The sequence below is a fragment of the Mycteria americana genome, chromosome 7, assembly GCF_035582795.1.
Source record: "Mycteria americana isolate JAX WOST 10 ecotype Jacksonville Zoo and Gardens chromosome 7, USCA_MyAme_1.0, whole genome shotgun sequence".
Classification (NCBI taxonomy): Eukaryota; Metazoa; Chordata; class Aves; order Ciconiiformes; family Ciconiidae; genus Mycteria; species Mycteria americana.
This window is the reverse complement of record NC_134371.1, coordinates 18683916-18702248: the sequence shown is the minus strand read 5'-3', so window position 1 is coordinate 18702248 and position 18333 is coordinate 18683916. Positions and strand designations below refer to the sequence as shown.

The window sequence follows — 18333 nt, the reverse complement described above, 5'->3', positions numbered from 1 at the left end:
TCAGCAGTATGTAACAGAAGTTATTCCAGAACTTTTGCTTTGCTATTTCTGTGACTACTTGTGACAGACATACCAGCTACTTGCACTGCAGTAATCTAGTACAGCTCCACTTGGGTCCCTGCAATTACACATTTAGAAAAGTGGAGCGTTTGGGAGAAGAATCAATGTTACTATGCTCTGGTGTAACTTACAATGGGCAGACAATACACAATGACACAGAGTATCTTCCTAATTCTGTTTTTGATGGTTCTGTCATCTAACAAATTACATAATTCTTTCTTCCTGTTTATAGTATAATTTTTCTGCCTGATTCTGTTTATGGAGTCATTCTGAAAGAGGGAAGCATCTCCTGAGAAACAGGCTTAATCCCTACAGTGCTTCTGAAAGCTTCTTAAAATTGCATTTCTGTAGGAAGTCCAAAGGCAATTTGCTTCTTTTACTTACCTGGAAAAATATTAGTATTTGTGATGTGATTTCTACATCCTGACAAGTTCTTTGGCATAATCTTACACACCTTCATTGATTTCAGTGGGGCTGTATGAATTACATACAGGAAAATATGTGGCATTACAGCTGCTTTTACTGTGGCAGAAAGGCCTTTGATATCATACCAAATGAAACTTCTCAAGTTTTTCACAGAAGAACATGCAATATCTTGCGATGGCAACACTGGGCAAAACTTCCGATGTCATCATTCAGTTTTAACTAATACTGTGTCTTTCAAGATAGGTGAGCAGCTTGCACTGCAAGTGACCTCCATACAAGGCATCTGTGTTGTCTAAGCACATTTTGTGTAGTAAAATAATCAGCAATGAATAAGCCAAATTATGATTTTAAGCCTCTACTTTCTCTTACAACTAGATATGTAACAGTAATGCGCTATGGGAAAATATTGTGGAGAACTTGTGTGATACAATTACACCTGAAATGAAAGAACTTGCGCAGGAAATGGGCTGGAAACAATTCTTCTTCACAAACAGACTTCAGCTACAGCTGCAGCTCCGAAGGAGGAGGCAGAAACAAGATGCTCAGAACAAAAAACAAACTGAATAAAGATGCATTTTTAATTGAAGCAATTGTCATAAGGTGTGGATTTGCTGTTTATCAGGTCAGACATACTGACTTTTCTGCTTTACTAGGGAAAGCAGATTATTTTAAGGATTGAAAGAGGAAAAACAAAATACATCTTACTCAGAGCAACATGCAAATAATACAAAGTTTAATATGTTGGGCATCCTGAAATTGTGTTACAGTCAGCATTGTAGCAGTTACTAGCAATGGAAGAGGTTGTGGCTTCTTTGTACTTCTTTGTTCTGACTTCTCTATTTTGTATATATGCTATACATGCTCCATATCTTATATCAGATGCTATGGCATTGTCATCATTACTGTTACAGAAAACGATGTATCATTTCTTACTACAAAAATTGCTGATGAATGCTGAAGTTTTTACTGTCCACCATGGTAAACTTGCAATGTTTATGGGCAAGTCACATGTAGCTGGTTCCAGAGTTTGATGTGTGTTAAAAGGTTTTTAAAATAATTATCTAAACTTCAAGCAAATAATAATTTTGTCACCAAGAAGAAACTTCTTTGGTGACGGAGGGTGTGGATCAAATGATCGTCCTCATCTTGGACAATCTGTCAAAGCCATGTTTGAGGCACTCTGCCAAAATGGTATATGGGCAAAATTTTTCCTCGATGTTGCTGATGCAGGAGCTTCTGAAAGTAATTGAATTCCAGTGTTCAAGTTGCATGTTTGATAAGAGATTTGCTATCTTAGAAGACTGTAACAATGGTTACTGAAGAGTGTTGTAAAATGAAGGCAGTTCTTACTGACATTACTGACTTACTCCAACAGTCAACTTCAGTAACTAAGAGGCCAAATATTATTACTCTGAAAGTACCAGTTGATTAATACATCATTTGCCATTGACTAGACTTAAGACCTGGGCACTAAAAACAGTGATTGCAGTATTTGGATAGAATAGTGTAATATTTGAAGAGTGTATTAGGTTTACAATTTTTTAACATGTCAAGTATTAAACTTGAATTTTATAAATAGATTAAAAACTATAAATACAGGATTCTTGTATCATTCTATTTCTTTATAAAGCAGTATTTTAATTCTTAAAAGATATTTGCTAATTTAGATTAAGAATATTTTGTTCTACAATGATATACCAATATTCTTGAAGCATTTGGTGATTGTAGATCTTTAGATGAAGAAACACTTAAGTATATTCTTTCCTCTTTGTGCCTATTTCCTTTTAGGACAATGACAAATAAAAATTTCATGATGTGCATAAATACTGTATTCATAAAATTTCTGTTCTGTGTAATAAAACACTATAAAATGTAATTTTGCTTTAGAGATATGATTTTAAGAACTGCAGTATGTCAGCAGGGCTACTAAACAACAGACCCTCTTTTCTCACTTTCTGTCAATTTACCACTAATGAATTTTTTTCTTAGCTTGTGCACTCATAACAGATTTTGGCAGTTTCGGATTAGGAAACTAGAACCCATGCTAGCCAATATGGACTGAGTGAATATTAATTTAAAATCCTAATTTAACTCGATTGTGTCAGCCCACCTTCCCTTCTCCTTGATCAACCATGTACCTGTCCCTTCCGATATGAGAAATAAGAACAATAATTTTGCAGGAGGATCTTCATTTTTAAGCTTAAAAAAATGAACTCAATTAGCAAATGAACAGAAAGTGAAATTTTGGGTAAGGTAAGTTTATTCCCATCATATGGCCCAGTAAGGACTTCTATAGAAAGGTATATTGCAGATATCATAAGTGAACAACATATTCTTCATTACAGTAATATGCAAATAAATTTGATTTTGACAAAAGACAAAGTGAAGATCTAAGTATAAAGGGTACATATCTTTCAAAAAGAAAAAAAAGGAAATTGAGGGAAATTATCACTTCAATATACATATATTTCACCAATAAAAGATAGCTCAGTTAAAATAAGCTAGGAGCAGCATTCACACCAAGATGACATTAAACCTGTAACAAAAGAACCAATGTGAAAGTGTAGTTTACATGAACATTTTCTTGAACAAAAAAGCTGATTTTAAGAAATTACTGGCTGTGTGTTCACACCATGTGTTGCGGTTCACTGCCACTTCAGTTGTTTTAACATGAATTTTAAAGGCCATACCTAACTATCCTATATGAATGAATTGATCTAAATCTTAAAGTAGTTTGGGGTTTTCTTAAGGTTTGCTTTTTTAACTGGGCTCATTTCAGTGATCTATTTTAAAGTATGTCCCTGCCAACAGTTGTAGAAGTGTGAAACTAAGAAGTTGGTGAATTGCAATATAGTACAATACAGGTTGAGGTTCAGGACTTTTTTTTAACCAACCTTGCAGCTATAAAAAGATCTGTATAATGTTATTGTTGCATACTGAACTGTTTCCCAGTATTTGTTCAATATAACTGAATAGTATCGATTGTTTTTAAAGAATTCCAGCAGCACGTGTGAGTATTAAACTAAGAACCTGATTTGTTATGAAAAAACTTTCATAAAGCTAGCAGGAAAAAAAACATACAGTGACTTTTATTTGATATAGGAAAATTAACATCAGACTCACCTCTCAAAGCTGAAAAAAGTGTGTCTTGTACCACCATACAAAACATTCTGCGTTGATTACCAAGCGCTTAATGTTAAGAAAATGTATTTGAATATTTTAAATGGTCTTTAGCTCTTCCATGCTTTGCATTATCTAATTTTCTAGTGAATAAACATCTCAAACATGACAGGTCTTAGACAGTTCATGGTGTACTTTATGAGCAGCAACATGACTGATCATAATGTAACAGGTTTTATTATTAAATTAATTGTAACAAAATTTAGTATGCTGTAGTCCAGTTCCTTCTAAAACTGTATTTGGCCAATTTTTCCCAGCTCTGTTTCTTTAGTACTGTTTACTTGACAAACAAGTCCCATGGAAGGAGTCAATGGCAATGTTACAAAGTTCTACAATACCTCTAAATAGGGAAAGCAGCCAGAAACTTCAAACTGTTTCTGGAAACATTTTCCAGTTTGTGAATAACAATAATATTTTCCATATGTTGCCTGTTTTTGCTTTTATATTTGTTTTAATTCAGGTGCATTAAATGTCACAGCATTTATAATGCAGCCTGTGTATTGAGGATGGCTACTTTATTATGCAGTTGATATTTTAAAAAAATAAAATAAAAAATCCTTGAAGTAGAGCATTGTTTCACAAAAATATAAGAACTTTTCCTCAGTTTTGCATCACAGAAATAGTAATTTTAATACACTGAATTAACTATTGTACTAGCATTTCAACAGTACCTGACTAGCCAGGTAAGAAATACAATCATTCTCTCATACTCAGTAACTAATCTTTTATCAGGCAGAATACATAGTAGGAAGGACTTTTATAAATCATTCATATCCTGATCAAATTCTCTTGTAGGACTAGTGTAAATCAGGAGTAACTGCACTGCAGTCAATGGAGTTTCACCAATGGTTAGTGGTGAAAAGTTAAAAGAGAAGCAAGGGTAAAGGCTCCTGGCATTGTTCCAATTTTAAAAGATTGGCAGGGTGCTTTTAATCAGTGTATTTGTTAGTTCTAAAGTAAAAGATCTTAACTCATTTTAAAAGCATATTTCTAATAATTTATTAGCATTTTGGAGCACATTTGCTTTTCACTTAAGTACAGTTCAATGTGGTTGGTTCCATAAGAACAACTTCATACTGTCATACAATAGAAACATGAAAACAAAAAAAATCTGTAAAAAAACTTCTGGAATTTGTTCTATACTTGTGCCTCTTCCGTAGACTTTTCTCTTGGTTGTTTCTTTTGAATACAAGGTTGTATAAGTAAAAAAATTATTCCCACCATGTATAGCAAGCCAGATATGTAAAAAGAAAAATCGTATTTATGTGTGATGTCATAGATCCAACCTGCAAAATAAGGACAAAACATGTTTGTTACAAAGCTTGACAACAAGGTACATTGCATGGAAAAATACGAAAAATACTGCACATTTCTCTTATGACATTTCAGTGAAATCCATAGGTGTTTTGTGGAAAAAAGAGGTGGTGATTGTCTCCTCCTCTAGATGCTACAAATGGAAATGTATTAACAAAATCTCTTGTTCATTCACCAAAACCCAAAACTAGGGCAAAACCTATCCCCTCATTTAAGTATCGTGGAAGTCTTAAAATGAGACTCTAGCTATGTGCCATCCTAAGAAGCCAAGCAACCTTCTCTCTAAAACTGCACATTTTTCAAGTAAGTTATCACAGGTCTGACTTTAAAATAGACATTTTGGAATCCCAAACCAATTAGTTCTTCGACCCTACTGTTTTCTTTGTAAAATGCCCAATACTGCAGGCTAGTTCAAATGCTGTGCAAGCAAACACATTCCCAATAGCTTTCTCAAAGATTCACATACCAATAAAAGACTTTTCAAGAGATATAATCTCAGTACTGCAATGACTCTCATTCCAACCTTAATTCCTTTGCAAAAATACATTAAAGTTACTTCAGAAAGGTTTGAGAACCCAAAATAGCAAAATTCCCTCATGTCATGCTGGTTGCATTGCGATCTAACCTCAAGATTGGAAGCTTTTTTTACATCAACTAATTGCATCCTATTTGCTTCGTTACTAATGACCAAACACAAAGACATGTTCAGCACAGACTGAGAGGTGCTGAAAGAATATATGGTAGAGTAAAACTGCTGCTTTTCAAAGGGCACTAAATGAGCTTTCTTCTAAATCGTGTCAGCTCACTCAATGGTGGGGAGAGAAGGTGAGAGCATTCTCGCTCTTCTTGGTTGCTAATAGCTTCAGTTCAGCCTAGAGCCATCCCTGGCTCACCACAGCCATTACTCACAAGGTTTCTTACTGCTTTCCTCTGATCTGCGTATATGTAAAAGATAGCTGTAGTCTGGCTATAGTATTGACAATCAGTACCTATACCTCTCCTGTACTTCCCTGCCTCTTTCTATGAGAAAACTTATAATGAATGTTTGTTTAAACCTATAACTTCAGGGATAACATACATACACTTCTGCTGTGGATGGCAGTGAAGAGATTATGAGCAGTGCAGTCCCCAAAGTAGACATTTCTGGCTGAAGGAAGGCAAAGCTAAGTTAGTTAAATCAACACATTCATTGGCAGCTTAGAGTGGTGACACTCAAACACACTTTATAGTTCTTGGGTGTAATACTATGGTACAAACACCTGCCTACCCTGAAAACTATTCATCATTTTTTCATCTAGAGGCATGAGTATGTATAGTGCATATATTACACAAAACAGATAAAAACAGGTTAAACCTTTCCATTTTAAAAAAGTATACGATAATATTTTAAGGAAAAATACCATTGAAAGGATAGCTTGCAATAGATGTGGGGTTATTTGCAAGGACGGTAATTTGTAGTGTGTGAATAGTGAGCTGGTACCCAGCAGATGTTGTATAAGCTGGATGTTACGGACCATTCTGGAGCAGCTGTAATTTTGTTAACTACACATGCTCAGAACATAAGAAATCTTAATAATATAACCAGTCACATGGTTATTATACAAACATCCGTTGGTTAGAGATTTGAACTTTTTACCTGCAAAGGGTGGTCCAAGCAATGCAGATATTCCGTTGGCACAAATGATGATACCATAGGCATTCGCAAGGTGTTTAGTTCCAACTAAATCTTCAGTCACAACAGGCATTAGAGAAAAATAGCCGCTAGAAAATCCTATTAGAGCACAAACCACAGCCAGGCTAATGTACGTTTGCATTAGTGGCAAAGTAAGAATGCAGGTGACCAGGGTAAAGTTAGCCATGAGGAAGACATTCCACGTGCTGATGCATGGGAGATCAGAGATGATTCCAAGGATCACTTTACCAAAAATATGAACAATGGCTATAATGGATGTCAAAGGGAATATATTGTTCTGACTAGATAAGTTGTACTGCTTGACTATTTCTGGAAGATGGATGAAAGGAATGACAAAGCTGCTGTAGGCAAACAAAGCCCAAATTATAAAGGCCACAAATACTCTATTGGTAAACAGTGATGCAGCTCCAAAGTAGCTGGAGTACCATATTGCAAAGCCCTTCCTGACTGTAGCTGTCAGCTGGCTCACTGTTTTAAGAACACGCAGTCCGTACATATTCCTTCCGCTTCTAGATTTACCTCCCATTTCTATGTGCTGAACACTGTCAAGCACTTCTTCATTTGTTGCCTCTTCTTTTTTTTCTGGTTCTTCACTGAGGACTCCGTTAGATTTTATAGTCTCTGCAGAATGGGACAGAGCTCTTGCCTGATTATCTCCACTATTACTTCTCACAACATATTTTTCACTAACAGTGTCTTTGGGAGAGAGTGGTCTCATAAGCGCCCCACAGACACAAAGGTTCAGGGAGATGGCACCCTGGATGAACATGGCGTTCCTCCACCCAAATTCGGTGCAGAGGTACTTCAGTAAGGCAGTCATTAGGAAAGCTCCAAATCCTGTTCCCGTGGTACTGAGTCCTTGTGCAAGAGCTCTTCTCTTCTGAAAATACTGCCCTACCATGACCACCGCAGGGAGATAAACCATGCCACTTCCAACGCCTATGAAAATAAAAACCGAAGTCAATCTGAACTTTTTGCCAACAAGATAAAAAGCAGTGAAAAATGAATCGGTTTTATTCCTAACTTTTGCACAAGCATAGCAGTAAGACTGAGAATAAATATTCAATTCTCATGTTAACTTTCATTTCTGTCTTGTAATATCTTCTAAAATTTGCAATACTCATTCCAGTGAGAATACAATACTGCTATTTAACTGCTGGAAAAACTGAAACACATGGAAGATAAAACCTTTACCTCAGTTCAGCATGACACCACTGGAAAGCCCCAAACATCCCACAGTAAATTAGTGACAGTTAATATGGGGACAAACATAAACAAACCCTATTTTGAAATATCTGCATTTGTTATACTTGCATCTGATTGTATCAGTGACCAGAAATTGCTTAGTGGGCACATCTTGTTGCTTTTGCCTAAGTTCACCAGCAATGAAGATCCAGACTGAGTTTTTGTCCTTGCTTTGTAACTGTGGAGCCACAGTGACCAGGAGATACATTTCAGGAGTCAGCACAGGGGGTTAGCCTGGCAGTAGGACCTTGGATGGCTTCCAGGTTTCTCTTTGGGCACTCCAGGGAGGGCCACACAGTAACTGTACAGGCATATTCTTAAAAGGCCGATCTCTAATTTTGTAGAAATTCCCTTACTTGCAGTTAAAACCCAGGGTATTAATGGTACCTATTTCAAGCAGAAAGTATTGAGAGTTGTGCAAACACATCATTAAAGGTAACAGTTGCCCAGTTTTTCTCACAGCAAATTCCTGACAGGGGATTTGGACTGGAAGAGGTGTATGCAGAAGATGCTTCCAAATTCACTGTGATCGTAATTTAAAAAGAGTGTTTTGGGCCTAAAAGTTTTCCTAAATAGCTGATAATGTAGCTGCATGCACCTACAGCATGATCTAGCTACAGCTAGATCGGAGAAAGAGCTGTTATTCCAGCAAAGCCTGAAAAAAAGCACCTCGACGTCACGGCAGTGTACTGTGGCCAGAGCTGACTTGTTTTGCCTGTCAAAAGTATTTATTTCTTTGCTATGCAAATACATAATCAGGCTTTTATTTTGCACAAGGTCTCCCTCCCCAAATGCAGCCACAAACTCTAAGGAAATCTCTCTGCCCCCCAGAAGACTCCTTGCCTCATCAGGCCAGCCTGCCATTGACTGCTGGGAAAAAAACATCCTGGGCTTGTACTTGTGTTAGTGTTTACTGTGCTTCCCTGCGCATCCCGAGAAACAAGACATTTTTTAAATTGTTTTATCTTATCTTTTCGTTCTGTGGGCTACATAACGAAACGTAGTCTAATCACACACAAAGGCATGCCACCTTCACAGGTCAATACAGGGCCACAGGCCTCTCCACTCCTTTTCCTCACAGGTATGTCACCCTGCACCACAACAGCAGCGGCAGGGCCGGCTCTGCTCTCCTTCTCCACGGGGCCCCAGGGGCATTTTGCCCCCCAGCCCGCAGGGGCTCCCTGACACCAATGGCTCCAGGTGCCCACCCCGGGGGTCCCTGGGATGGGTGAGGGGGGAGAAGGCTCCTCTGCCCCCCCATACTGCTGCTGCGGGGAGGAGAGCCCGTGGAGCTGGGGTGAAGCTGGCAGCCAGGAGGTGAGGGGGCAACACTGTCAGGAGCTGGGGGAGGGGAACCACACTGAGATGAAGGGTGCTTTGGGAACGGGAGCTGAGGCGGCAAGGGTGGCTGTGGCCGGGACGACAAGATTGGGAACGTGGGGACGCGCTGCATGAGGGTATCTGGCACGGTGGGTCACCAACGGGGAGAACAGGAGGCACGAGTAAGCCCACGAGCACTGCAAGGAGGCCCAGAAGTGATCGCAGCAGGAGGCGGCCACTGTAACTGAACAGCAGTCTTACACCTAGTGGCCATGAGAACATGAAACTTCGCTGAGGTGGCGGTGAGTGAGGTGACCATGAGGAAGGGGATGGGAGTGAGGGGATGGGAACTGAGGCGATGGGTGAGTGAGGAGATCATGAGTGAGGGGGGAGCGAGTGAGGAGATGGTGAGGGAGGGAGTGGTGAGGGGACAGTGAGTGAGGGGATGGTGAGGGAGAGGACAGCAAGCGAGGGGATGGTGAATGGAGGTCTCATAGAGCTGGAGGAAACATCTCAGGCATCTCTACGCTGGTTTTCTGGCCAGAATTACTCCTGCAACAGCATATCACTTCTCCACCTCATGTAAAAATTTGCCTCAGATTTTTTCTGAAAATATGGTTTTCACCCCTCTTTAAATTCTCTGTATAATTTCTGGCTTTTGTCTGGTATTTTCAGTATGCTCTTTCTGAAAAGGAGCAAGGGCTGAGAGACTGTGTAGACTCCTGTCTGCTTGATTATATTCAATATATATGGAAACAGAAATTCCGAAAAGGGCATAACCCTGCCTGTGATTATTGTTCTTTGTTCAGGAATTTACAACATTACTGAAATCTATGGTATGGTGGTCATCACTATAAATAGTCATCACAATGATTCTCGCTAGTTTCAATTTTTTTCCATCCAGAGAGCTAGATAAAAAATTATGTACAGAAATTCTGCAGATTTCTGTGAAATTCTGTGAAAGGGTAGTTTGAGGGAATGGAGGGTGCTGAAGCTATTATTAGTATTGCAAACAATTTTTTCCATAACACTTCTGTCATGTATAACATAGATACCATGCTTCATTTGCAAACATAACTGGGCATGTTATCCATGGATTGAATAATATTTCAAAGCCCCTTGAATTGCTCAGTGTTGCTCAGGTAATAATTAAAGACCAAATTTTGTATTTCTCACTTGGATCACTTTAGCGTTTTCGTTTCATATCTATTAACAGTTTCCAGAAATGAACAGTGAATAAAATGGAGTAGTTCTTTTATGCAGATAATACTGGGTTCTTCTACATAACTTTCTTAAAGTAACTAAATTTTTTCAGAAGAAGGCACATTTTGCTAGAAACTGAGCATTCAGGCACTAAGGATCTGTTGGTTTTCAAGTAAGATGCCTAAACACGCATGCCTTTTCATATTTTGATTGGGCTCTTACACTTGTCAAAAGGTTTTCTAGAGACCTAATTCCAATAAAAATGACAAAATATTACTTCTTTCAGTGATTTTGATTGTAAAAATCATGTAGCAAAATTAATTGCTATTAGTGGTTGTTGATGTAATCTGAATATCCTTTATTAGAAACTACATATGAAATACGACCACATGCATTGTCCTAATTCAGGCTGGGATAGAGTTAATTTTCTTCATAGTAGCTCATATGGTGCTATGTTTTGGATTTGTGACCCAAACACTGTTGATAACACAGGGATGTTTTAGCTGTTGCTGGTCAGTACTTACACAGCATCAAGGCCTTTTCTGTTTCTCATGCAGCCCTGCCAGTGAGTGGGCTGGGGTGCACAAGAAGCTGGGAGGGGACACAGTGGGACAGCTGACCCCAACTGACCAAAGGGCTATCCCTTACCATATGACGTCATGCTCAGGAATAAAACGGGGGGAAAGAAGGAGGAAGAGGGGACACTGGGAGTTGTGGCGTTTGTCTTCCCAAGTAACCGTTACACATGATGAAAACCCTGCTTTGCTGGAAATGGCTAAACATCTGCCTGCCCATGGGAAGTAATGAATGCATTCCTTATTCTGCTTTGCTTGTGCATGCAGCTTTTGCTTTACGTATTAAACAGTCTTTATCTCACTTTTACCCTTCTGATACTCTCCCCCATCCCACTGCGGGAGAGTGAGCAAGCAGCTGTGTGAGGCTTAGCTGCCTACCAGCAGTAACCCACAACACCCTTTAAAATGGGTTTCGAAGCAGTACATAGTTATCATAATCTGGTAGTTTATTAATGCGGAGCAGCTCCTGTAGAAAACATTTGCTGTTTCTTCCTGTGACAGAGAGAGGAGTTAGCTAGATACATAATTCAACAGTGTTTTAACATCTTTAAATTCCACTTCTAGAGTTTGGGTTACGTTAATTCTTCTAATTAAAAATACCCTCTAATGTATTCACTTGGGAGGAACTGATAAAAATACCATCTCCACATGGCAGATTTAAATGACAACAAAAGTAATTGGGCCCAATCCACTGTGTAAATAAATAAATTTTCTGAAAAGATAACAGGCTGTAAAGAGTGTGAAAGAAAAGCTGGAATAACTTTACAGTCTAACTTCCCTCTTTACTCACCCAGATAACCTTCAAAGGAATCAAAAATAATTGAAAGAACTTTCAAATGCGAATACAGCTTACCGGCTGTCACTCCAAACGTAAGGAAGAGGTAGTGCACATTTGAGGCATAGGCACTCAGTATCCAACCTAGGGCATTCAATATCCCTCCAATTATAGCTGTCTTGCGGCACCCACACATACTGATGAATAAACCAATGAAAGGACCTGTTAAAAAACATGGAAAAATGTTAAATTATTATTTAATTCTCTACACTCTTTAATAACTTTTCACATGAAGATTCTTAATGTTTTAAACAAAATGTTAAACATCAGGCTACTCATGCAATTCAGTTTATTTTCCCTATTACTGTTTAAAATCGTGAAAAGAAAAATTCAACCAACCGACCAAATACTTAGTAAATACCCGCAAAACCTAAAATCAAAGTTGCCCCATGAAGAAGGGACAGTTTAAACAGAGAAAGAAACTGAAACCGTTATTCCCAATACTAATGCTCTCTGAGTGCAGGCCTTTTTCACAAGTAACTAGAAAGTAAACATTTTATTTTGTTTTCAGTGGAATATTTTAGGCAGACCTAAACACAACTTTTTCAATCTCTATTTAGGGAGACAGAGGTGTGTATATACATATATACACAAACATACCCCTCCAGATATTATTTTGGGTTGATCCAACCACAACTTAAAAAATAAATTTTAGTTCAGCTGCCCAACTGAAATATAAACTGTCCAAATTCAACATTTTCTCCTCCCAGATGGAGGACCACAAGCTTCACAGATGATCCATTTTCTTAATTCTAGTGAGACCTTGAAGTCACAGGCATCCTTTCCTGCTCATGCTGTCTCCTGGAGTAATTGTCTTCTTTATCATCTTCCCTGTTGTTCCCTTTCTCCCTCTAACTTGTAAAATTTGTCCTGGTGATTTTAAAAAGGCAACTCAGGAGAACTTGGGCAGCTCTGCTAATAAAATGGAAAACTGTAAGAAAATACTTGAGGGATGAGTGGCAAACATATTCTAAAAATCTTTGTAGTTTTGCAATAAATTATGCTGGAACATACCTACAATAAGTGTAATGCCCATGCTGAGGGAGCTAACCCACGCCGTTAAGCCACGACTTTGATTAAACTCTTCGAGCCATTCCATGTTGAGTATTCCAAGGGCCATTTGGGACCCCATGATAAGTATGTGCACAAGGAAAGAGGAAAGTACAATCATCCAAGCCCATCCTCCATCGATGTTTGGATTAGGCTTAACTGGCTTATTTCCAACTTTTGAGTCATCTCCAAAATCATATCCCATATCCTCTCGACTAGCATACATTTTTGCCACGGTATTCTGAAACAAATGCAGTAAATACCTTCAGAATACATACAAAATTATCAGATTTTGTAGTTTGGTTATAGTGAATGGCATTAATCACAACCACATTTCACCATTGTGATTTAGTGCAGTTGTAAAGCCAATACTGGGTTTTCATTGTTAAAATGTAAAATGCTTAGAAAATTCTCTAATTAATGTATTTCTTTGTGTACCTTATTATTATGGCTGTCTATGCAGGAGCATTTACGGGTTGACAGTAGGCTGCATTATTTCCATTACTATATACTTTACTTACTTGTAGGTGGCTGAGAGCACTCACTCTTCATGGGTTGACTGTGGTCACAAAAAAAAGACCGGTCTCTCTCTGTATATTCCTTCTCCTTATCACCTTCTGCTGTCCCAGTAAGATTGTGTGCCTTTGTGTTCAAGCTGATAAAGCTTGGAATAAAAAAAGAAAATCCTGAAAAGGCAGGTAGATGAAGTTACCATATCTTTTCAGAGGAAACCAGTTTTGAGTAGTGGAAGAACAAGAGTGAAGACAGAGAAAGGTAAAGATTTAAGGTTCTTGACTTCCAAAATGCTTTGCTTACATAAATTACAACAAGGGGATTGTTACTACCTCTCTGACAAGCTTTAAACTTTTATTAGAGTCAACTTGACAAACAGTTTGCTATTATGCTTCCATAGTAGTAACCCATATAATCCTACTAAAACCAAAGAATTCTTCCAAATTTATGTCAATGCCTATCAGAATCAAACTGAGTGGCAGAGTTATGTGCATAGGTGTACGTAGGATCAGGCCATAATAGCTTAATGTGATTACTTTTATTTCTTCCATTGTTACTCTAAGTGAAGACTGCAACACAATGTGAAAATAATTTCAAAACAATTTTTAATTGATTAGCAGGCAAGGTGCAGAACCCAGTCTTCCCTCCATCTGATTTCTGCTGCAACATATTGAAATGTTACCCGACTGTGGAGCACCACATAGGTTTCCATGGAGACTAGAAATGTAATGATACAAATTACCAGAGATGGTAATTTTTTGTCTTCTTTTCTTCTCTGGAGAAATAAAAAGAGCCATCAGCTTCACAACAGTCAAAAGAGAGAAGAAAGTTATCAAAAATTGTTTAAAAAAGCTTCTTATGTATTCTCTGAGCCCTCAGAAGGTGTGCCTCAGGGCTAGCTCCTCACTACTGAAAACCGGCAGTGAATGAACTACCTCAGATTCTGTACTAACTGAATATTTGGGCTGTTGTCTTTAAATACATGAGTATATTTTGCTTCTCAACTTACTACCTTTCCAAACTATGTTACTTTTTTCTTATTGCTAGATAAACATACAGAGAAGGCCTTGAAGTGTTTCATACTAATAGGTAGATGGAGTCAGAGCTGATTGGTCAAAGCCACCATTTATTTCACAGACAACAGTGAAAACCTGCTGATACATGTAACCTCTCCAGAGTGGCTGCTGGGTAAGTTACCTTTGTAGTTGTGTCACATATCTCTTGCTTGCAATACAGGTAATTATGTGTAGCTAAGGGCAGCTTGAACATCTAGGTTCCTCTCAGAGCACACCGATTTGCCTCATAGTGAATTGGAGCTAAAATACGTTGTACTCCTGGTATCAAATTTTTCATAGATGGATACTCTTTATGGACTGAGTTATCACTAGCCCTAACTTGGCCACGGAAGGTATTGGTGACACAGCGGGGAAGAACAAGAACTGTGCACATTTAACACTTGCTGCATGAGGATAAGCTGGGACCAACTGATGACTCCACACCTAGGTGCCAGTGGAAGCACACACTGAAATGACTTGCTGGCGTTTTCTTTCCAAATCAAGAGGCAGAGAGAAGGGGGATTATGCTCAGAGGCCTTTCTAGAGGTCCTGCAGCATGTTTGAGGCAGGACTGTATACATGGTGAGGGGAAGGGTAGCAGGGGAACAAGTCAGAGCCATGCAGTGGTGCAGACTTTTTTTCTGAACACAGGAGGACAGCCTGGGATGGCCTTAGTTAAAATTATACTTCATCCTTCCTCTACAGAGGATAGGTCTCTAAAGATGACATCTCAACTCTTTCCTATTAATGTACTAGCAGCCAGGTCCCTCAGTGATGTAGTTTATATGACTACTTATGGAGGATTCAGCCCACTCACAACAGAGAGGAATACTAACTGCATAAAGGTAATAAAGATAGTGAATAATCATGCTAATGGGAAATAATGAGAAGTAGCAGAATGAAGGAAAATTGCAAGCTGTTAAACATACTCTGTATAAGATTAGTGAAAATGTGTGATGGATATTACAGTACATCTTAGATAATGGAATACAAAATTATGTAACTAAAGGTTCAGAGTCAGGATTAAATGTAGAGCCTCACCTTTCTCTTTCATGCTTTTGACTGGTTTTGTGTGCACCTGAATACCGCTACTGGATACAAATATTTTCTTCTTTGGACAGGAAATAGATACATACATATTTTATATATTTTAAATGATTTAAAGCAAAAATAATCAACATTAAGATTAAAAGATATGACACTCATCTTTGCAATCTTACTGACAGAACAGGCTTAGATTGATTAGATGCAAGTTAATGTCATGCTTGCGTCAACCCCCACAAATCCTCAGAAAATGCATATATTTTCCCTTTGAACTGGATTCTTGCTTATTATTACTTTTATACTATTAACTTTCCACTAATGTAATGAGTTCAGAGTGACTACACTCAAAAGCAGGGAACGTCATTTCCAATAATTGCACAAACTCTCAGGCTTTGGATAAAGCAAGGACTGGATGTCTGGACCCTCTCCCCACTACTGACTCATCGCCCCGTGGCCTGTCGCACCCAGGAGAAATGCACTTACCTGCCCTCAGCCTTCTTCCCACACCACAGCACTGCCAAGAACACAGTATCACAGAAGGCAGAGAAGCCCAAGGGGCTCTTTGCAATTGTGAAATCCTAGAGAAACTGCAATGAAAACAACAGCAGCTGATTTGTGAAGCCAGCCGCCTTTCCCCAATGAGCAAGGTAGTGAAGACCCGCTCACAGTAATAGTGTTTGAATACAGCCCCTCACAAGGGATTGCATTTAAAGGCAGGAGAATCTGGATTCTTGCTTGGTCAGCTGGAGAAGGACTAGATTTTTTTTCAGAAAAGCTTTTTACATTGTATGCACACACAGTATGCAGAGCTCTTAGAAAACTGGTCCAAATGTTAGTGCCATGAAGATGCTGAGCTTTTTTGAAAACCTGACTCATGAGCTATTTTAGGGACAAATGCAGGTGCTGTAATAAGACCAAAGTTAGCAGCAAAACACCAAAGTTCCCTGTACCATCAGTGGAGCTATGGCTCTCTAGTTGAACTGGACCATCAAAAAACATCTGATCTTGATATAAAAAGTCCATATGATGAATAATTTACATATACTTTGGTAACCTCTTCCAGTACCTGATCGCCTCTGTGTTAAAAAGTATAGAATAAAATCGTACTTTAAAGGCACTTCCAATGGATAACTCATAAATGCGTTTTAAATAGTAATGAGTTTTGCTTCACAGTATTCCCAGTATAGACATGCAGCACATAATTATTTGTCTTTGAAGACATACAGAAAAAACATGTTAAAAACGTAGTTTATTTTGGGTGTTGTTAAGTTTTGGCAGTCCAACTTGCCAATACATGGACCACTTCAGTTATCAATGACTTCACTGGAGATGCAGATACTAGCCACTTCTGCAGACCAGAGCCACAGTGCGTAACTGTGCGTGCCCAACAAGGAAGAGAAAATCAGGGAAATTAAACGCTTAAAACGCTAAGCTAATTGCCAGGGTCACAAGTTTGCATGAAGTCGGCGGCAGTTCATTTCCCAGACTCGGGCTGCTGCCCTTCTGCCCCTGAGGGCCGTTTCCCAGGCCCTGCTCAGAAGACCTCTCCGGACACCCCTCCGTGCTGTTTTGCCTCAGTGTGACACACGAGTGGTCCCACGTCCCCGGGGACAGTGAGAACAGGCTCAGATAATAACCATTTTTTTTCCCTTGGTGCCAAGAGAATGGGCAGCTTGCATCAGGCGCTGGACCTCTATTCTGTAAACGGTTACAGACTGCTACTAGAGCAGCCCGAAGGCAAGGGAAGATGATGAATTTGGGAGCTGTACACGTTACGCCCTCCCCAGCATTCCAGCTAAGCTCACCTATGCAAAACACTGCTCAGACGGGGAGTGTTGCCATCCCCCGAGCCCCGGGCTGCCACGGGGGCAGCGCTCGTCACGGAGCCCGCGGCGCGGGAGCCCGGGGGCCCGGCCTCGGGCTCTGCCGCCTCCCCTGCCCGCGGGGGCTTCGGCGGCGGCGGGGCCGGGCGGCGGGGCAGCGTTTGGGAGGACGGCGCGGCTGCAGGCGCCGCCCGCCCGCCGGAGCACAAAGGATGACCGCTAGTTACCCCGCTGCGGCGGCGGCGGCAGCGCTCCCAGCCCGCAGCGGCACGGAGGGGCTGCCGGCGCCTCCCGCCGCCCCCGGGCAGCTCCGCGTCCCGGCCCCCGGGGCCGCGCTGCACCGCGCCGGGCCAGCCTGCCTCTGCCGCAGGCAGCGCAGCTACTGCGCGGTCCCCTGCCCGCGCCGGTGCCGGTGCCATGCGGCGGTTCCCGGCTCCTCCCGAGGTACTCACCGCGCCCGGCCCTGCCAGCGCCGCCGCCCCAGCCCGCCACGGCGCCGAGCCCCCGCAGTCAGCCAAACCCGCGGCGTTGCTCCGTTCCCCGAGAGCTGCTGCAGACTCTGGTGTCCACCTGCGCCCGGCACCGCTCCGCCGCCCGCGCCAGCTCAGCTTCACCCCTGCTCGCCGCCCCGGGGCTTATTTTCTGTAGGGGTCTGGCACCGGTCTTGGGCCTCTTGCCCCCCAGGCAGCTCGTCTTCTGCACCGCCTTGTCTCCATTCCCTGCAATTTCAAATCTCCACGCGCTTTCATTCCTGCGATACCGGCTAATTCTGGTTTGGCGGAGGAGATTTGCAGTCCTCTCACATGCACACTCTTGTGGCTGAATGAAGTTTATTGCTGCACAGGTTATCGCCGGAAATTTACATCTGAGAGAGTTAGAGGATATAATCCAATAAAAGCAGCCAGTATCAAGATTTTAATGGCCATTGGATTATGTTTACTTCAGAGAGGCTGGCTGAATTTATGTAGCCAAACCACCCTAAGAATGACGCTTGAAA

General features: G+C 40.5%; 2 protein-coding genes across 11 annotated transcripts in view; one reads left to right on the top strand and one right to left on the bottom strand.

Annotated features, from left to right (window-relative positions):
* Positions 1-2025, top strand: part of FBXO36 (F-box protein 36) — a 30911-nt gene extending 28886 nt beyond the window's left edge. The window contains exon 4 of the mRNA XM_075507282.1: positions 862-2025. Within this exon, the coding sequence (XP_075363397.1) occupies positions 862-1053 (192 nt within the window). The 3' untranslated portion in view covers positions 1054-2025. The remainder of the gene's footprint in view (positions 1-861) is intronic.
* A 724-nt stretch (positions 2026-2749) lies between these two features.
* On the bottom strand, positions 2750-18133 carry SLC16A14 (solute carrier family 16 member 14). 10 transcript variants are annotated; one of them, XM_075507262.1, is made up of 9 exons: positions 17789-18133; positions 15997-16100; positions 15511-15580; positions 13423-13565; positions 12866-13142; positions 11870-12013; positions 6617-7612; positions 6059-6127; positions 2750-4952 (listed from the first exon to the last, which is right to left on the bottom strand). In XM_075507262.1, the coding sequence occupies exons 5-9, from the start codon at positions 13125-13127 to the stop codon at positions 4804-4806; spliced, it is 1620 nt and encodes a 539-aa protein (XP_075363377.1). In that variant the 5' UTR covers positions 13128-13142; positions 13423-13565; positions 15511-15580; positions 15997-16100; positions 17789-18133; the 3' UTR covers positions 2750-4803. The 10 variants fall into 10 exon arrangements, with proteins under 10 accessions (XP_075363377.1, XP_075363383.1, XP_075363381.1 ...); XM_075507268.1 differs by having other exon boundaries at positions 6063-6127; XM_075507266.1 differs by lacking the exon at positions 6059-6127.
* Between the last annotated feature and the right edge of the window lie 200 nt (positions 18134-18333).

Excerpts from the sequence above, each read along its gene's own strand:
- SLC16A14 (XM_075507262.1), bottom strand. The coding sequence starts at position 13,127 with ATGTATGCTAGTCGAGAGGATATGGGATATGATTTTGGAGATGACTCA. Across the intron at positions 12,014-12,865 it reads GGGCATTACACTTATTGTAG|GTCCTTTCATTGGTTTATTC; the intron begins GTATGTTCCAGC and ends GTTTTTTAACAG. Across the intron at positions 6,128-6,616 it reads GCTTGGACCACCCTTTGCAG|CCAGAAATGTCTACTTTGGG; the intron begins GTAAAAAGTTCA and ends GCCTTCCTTCAG.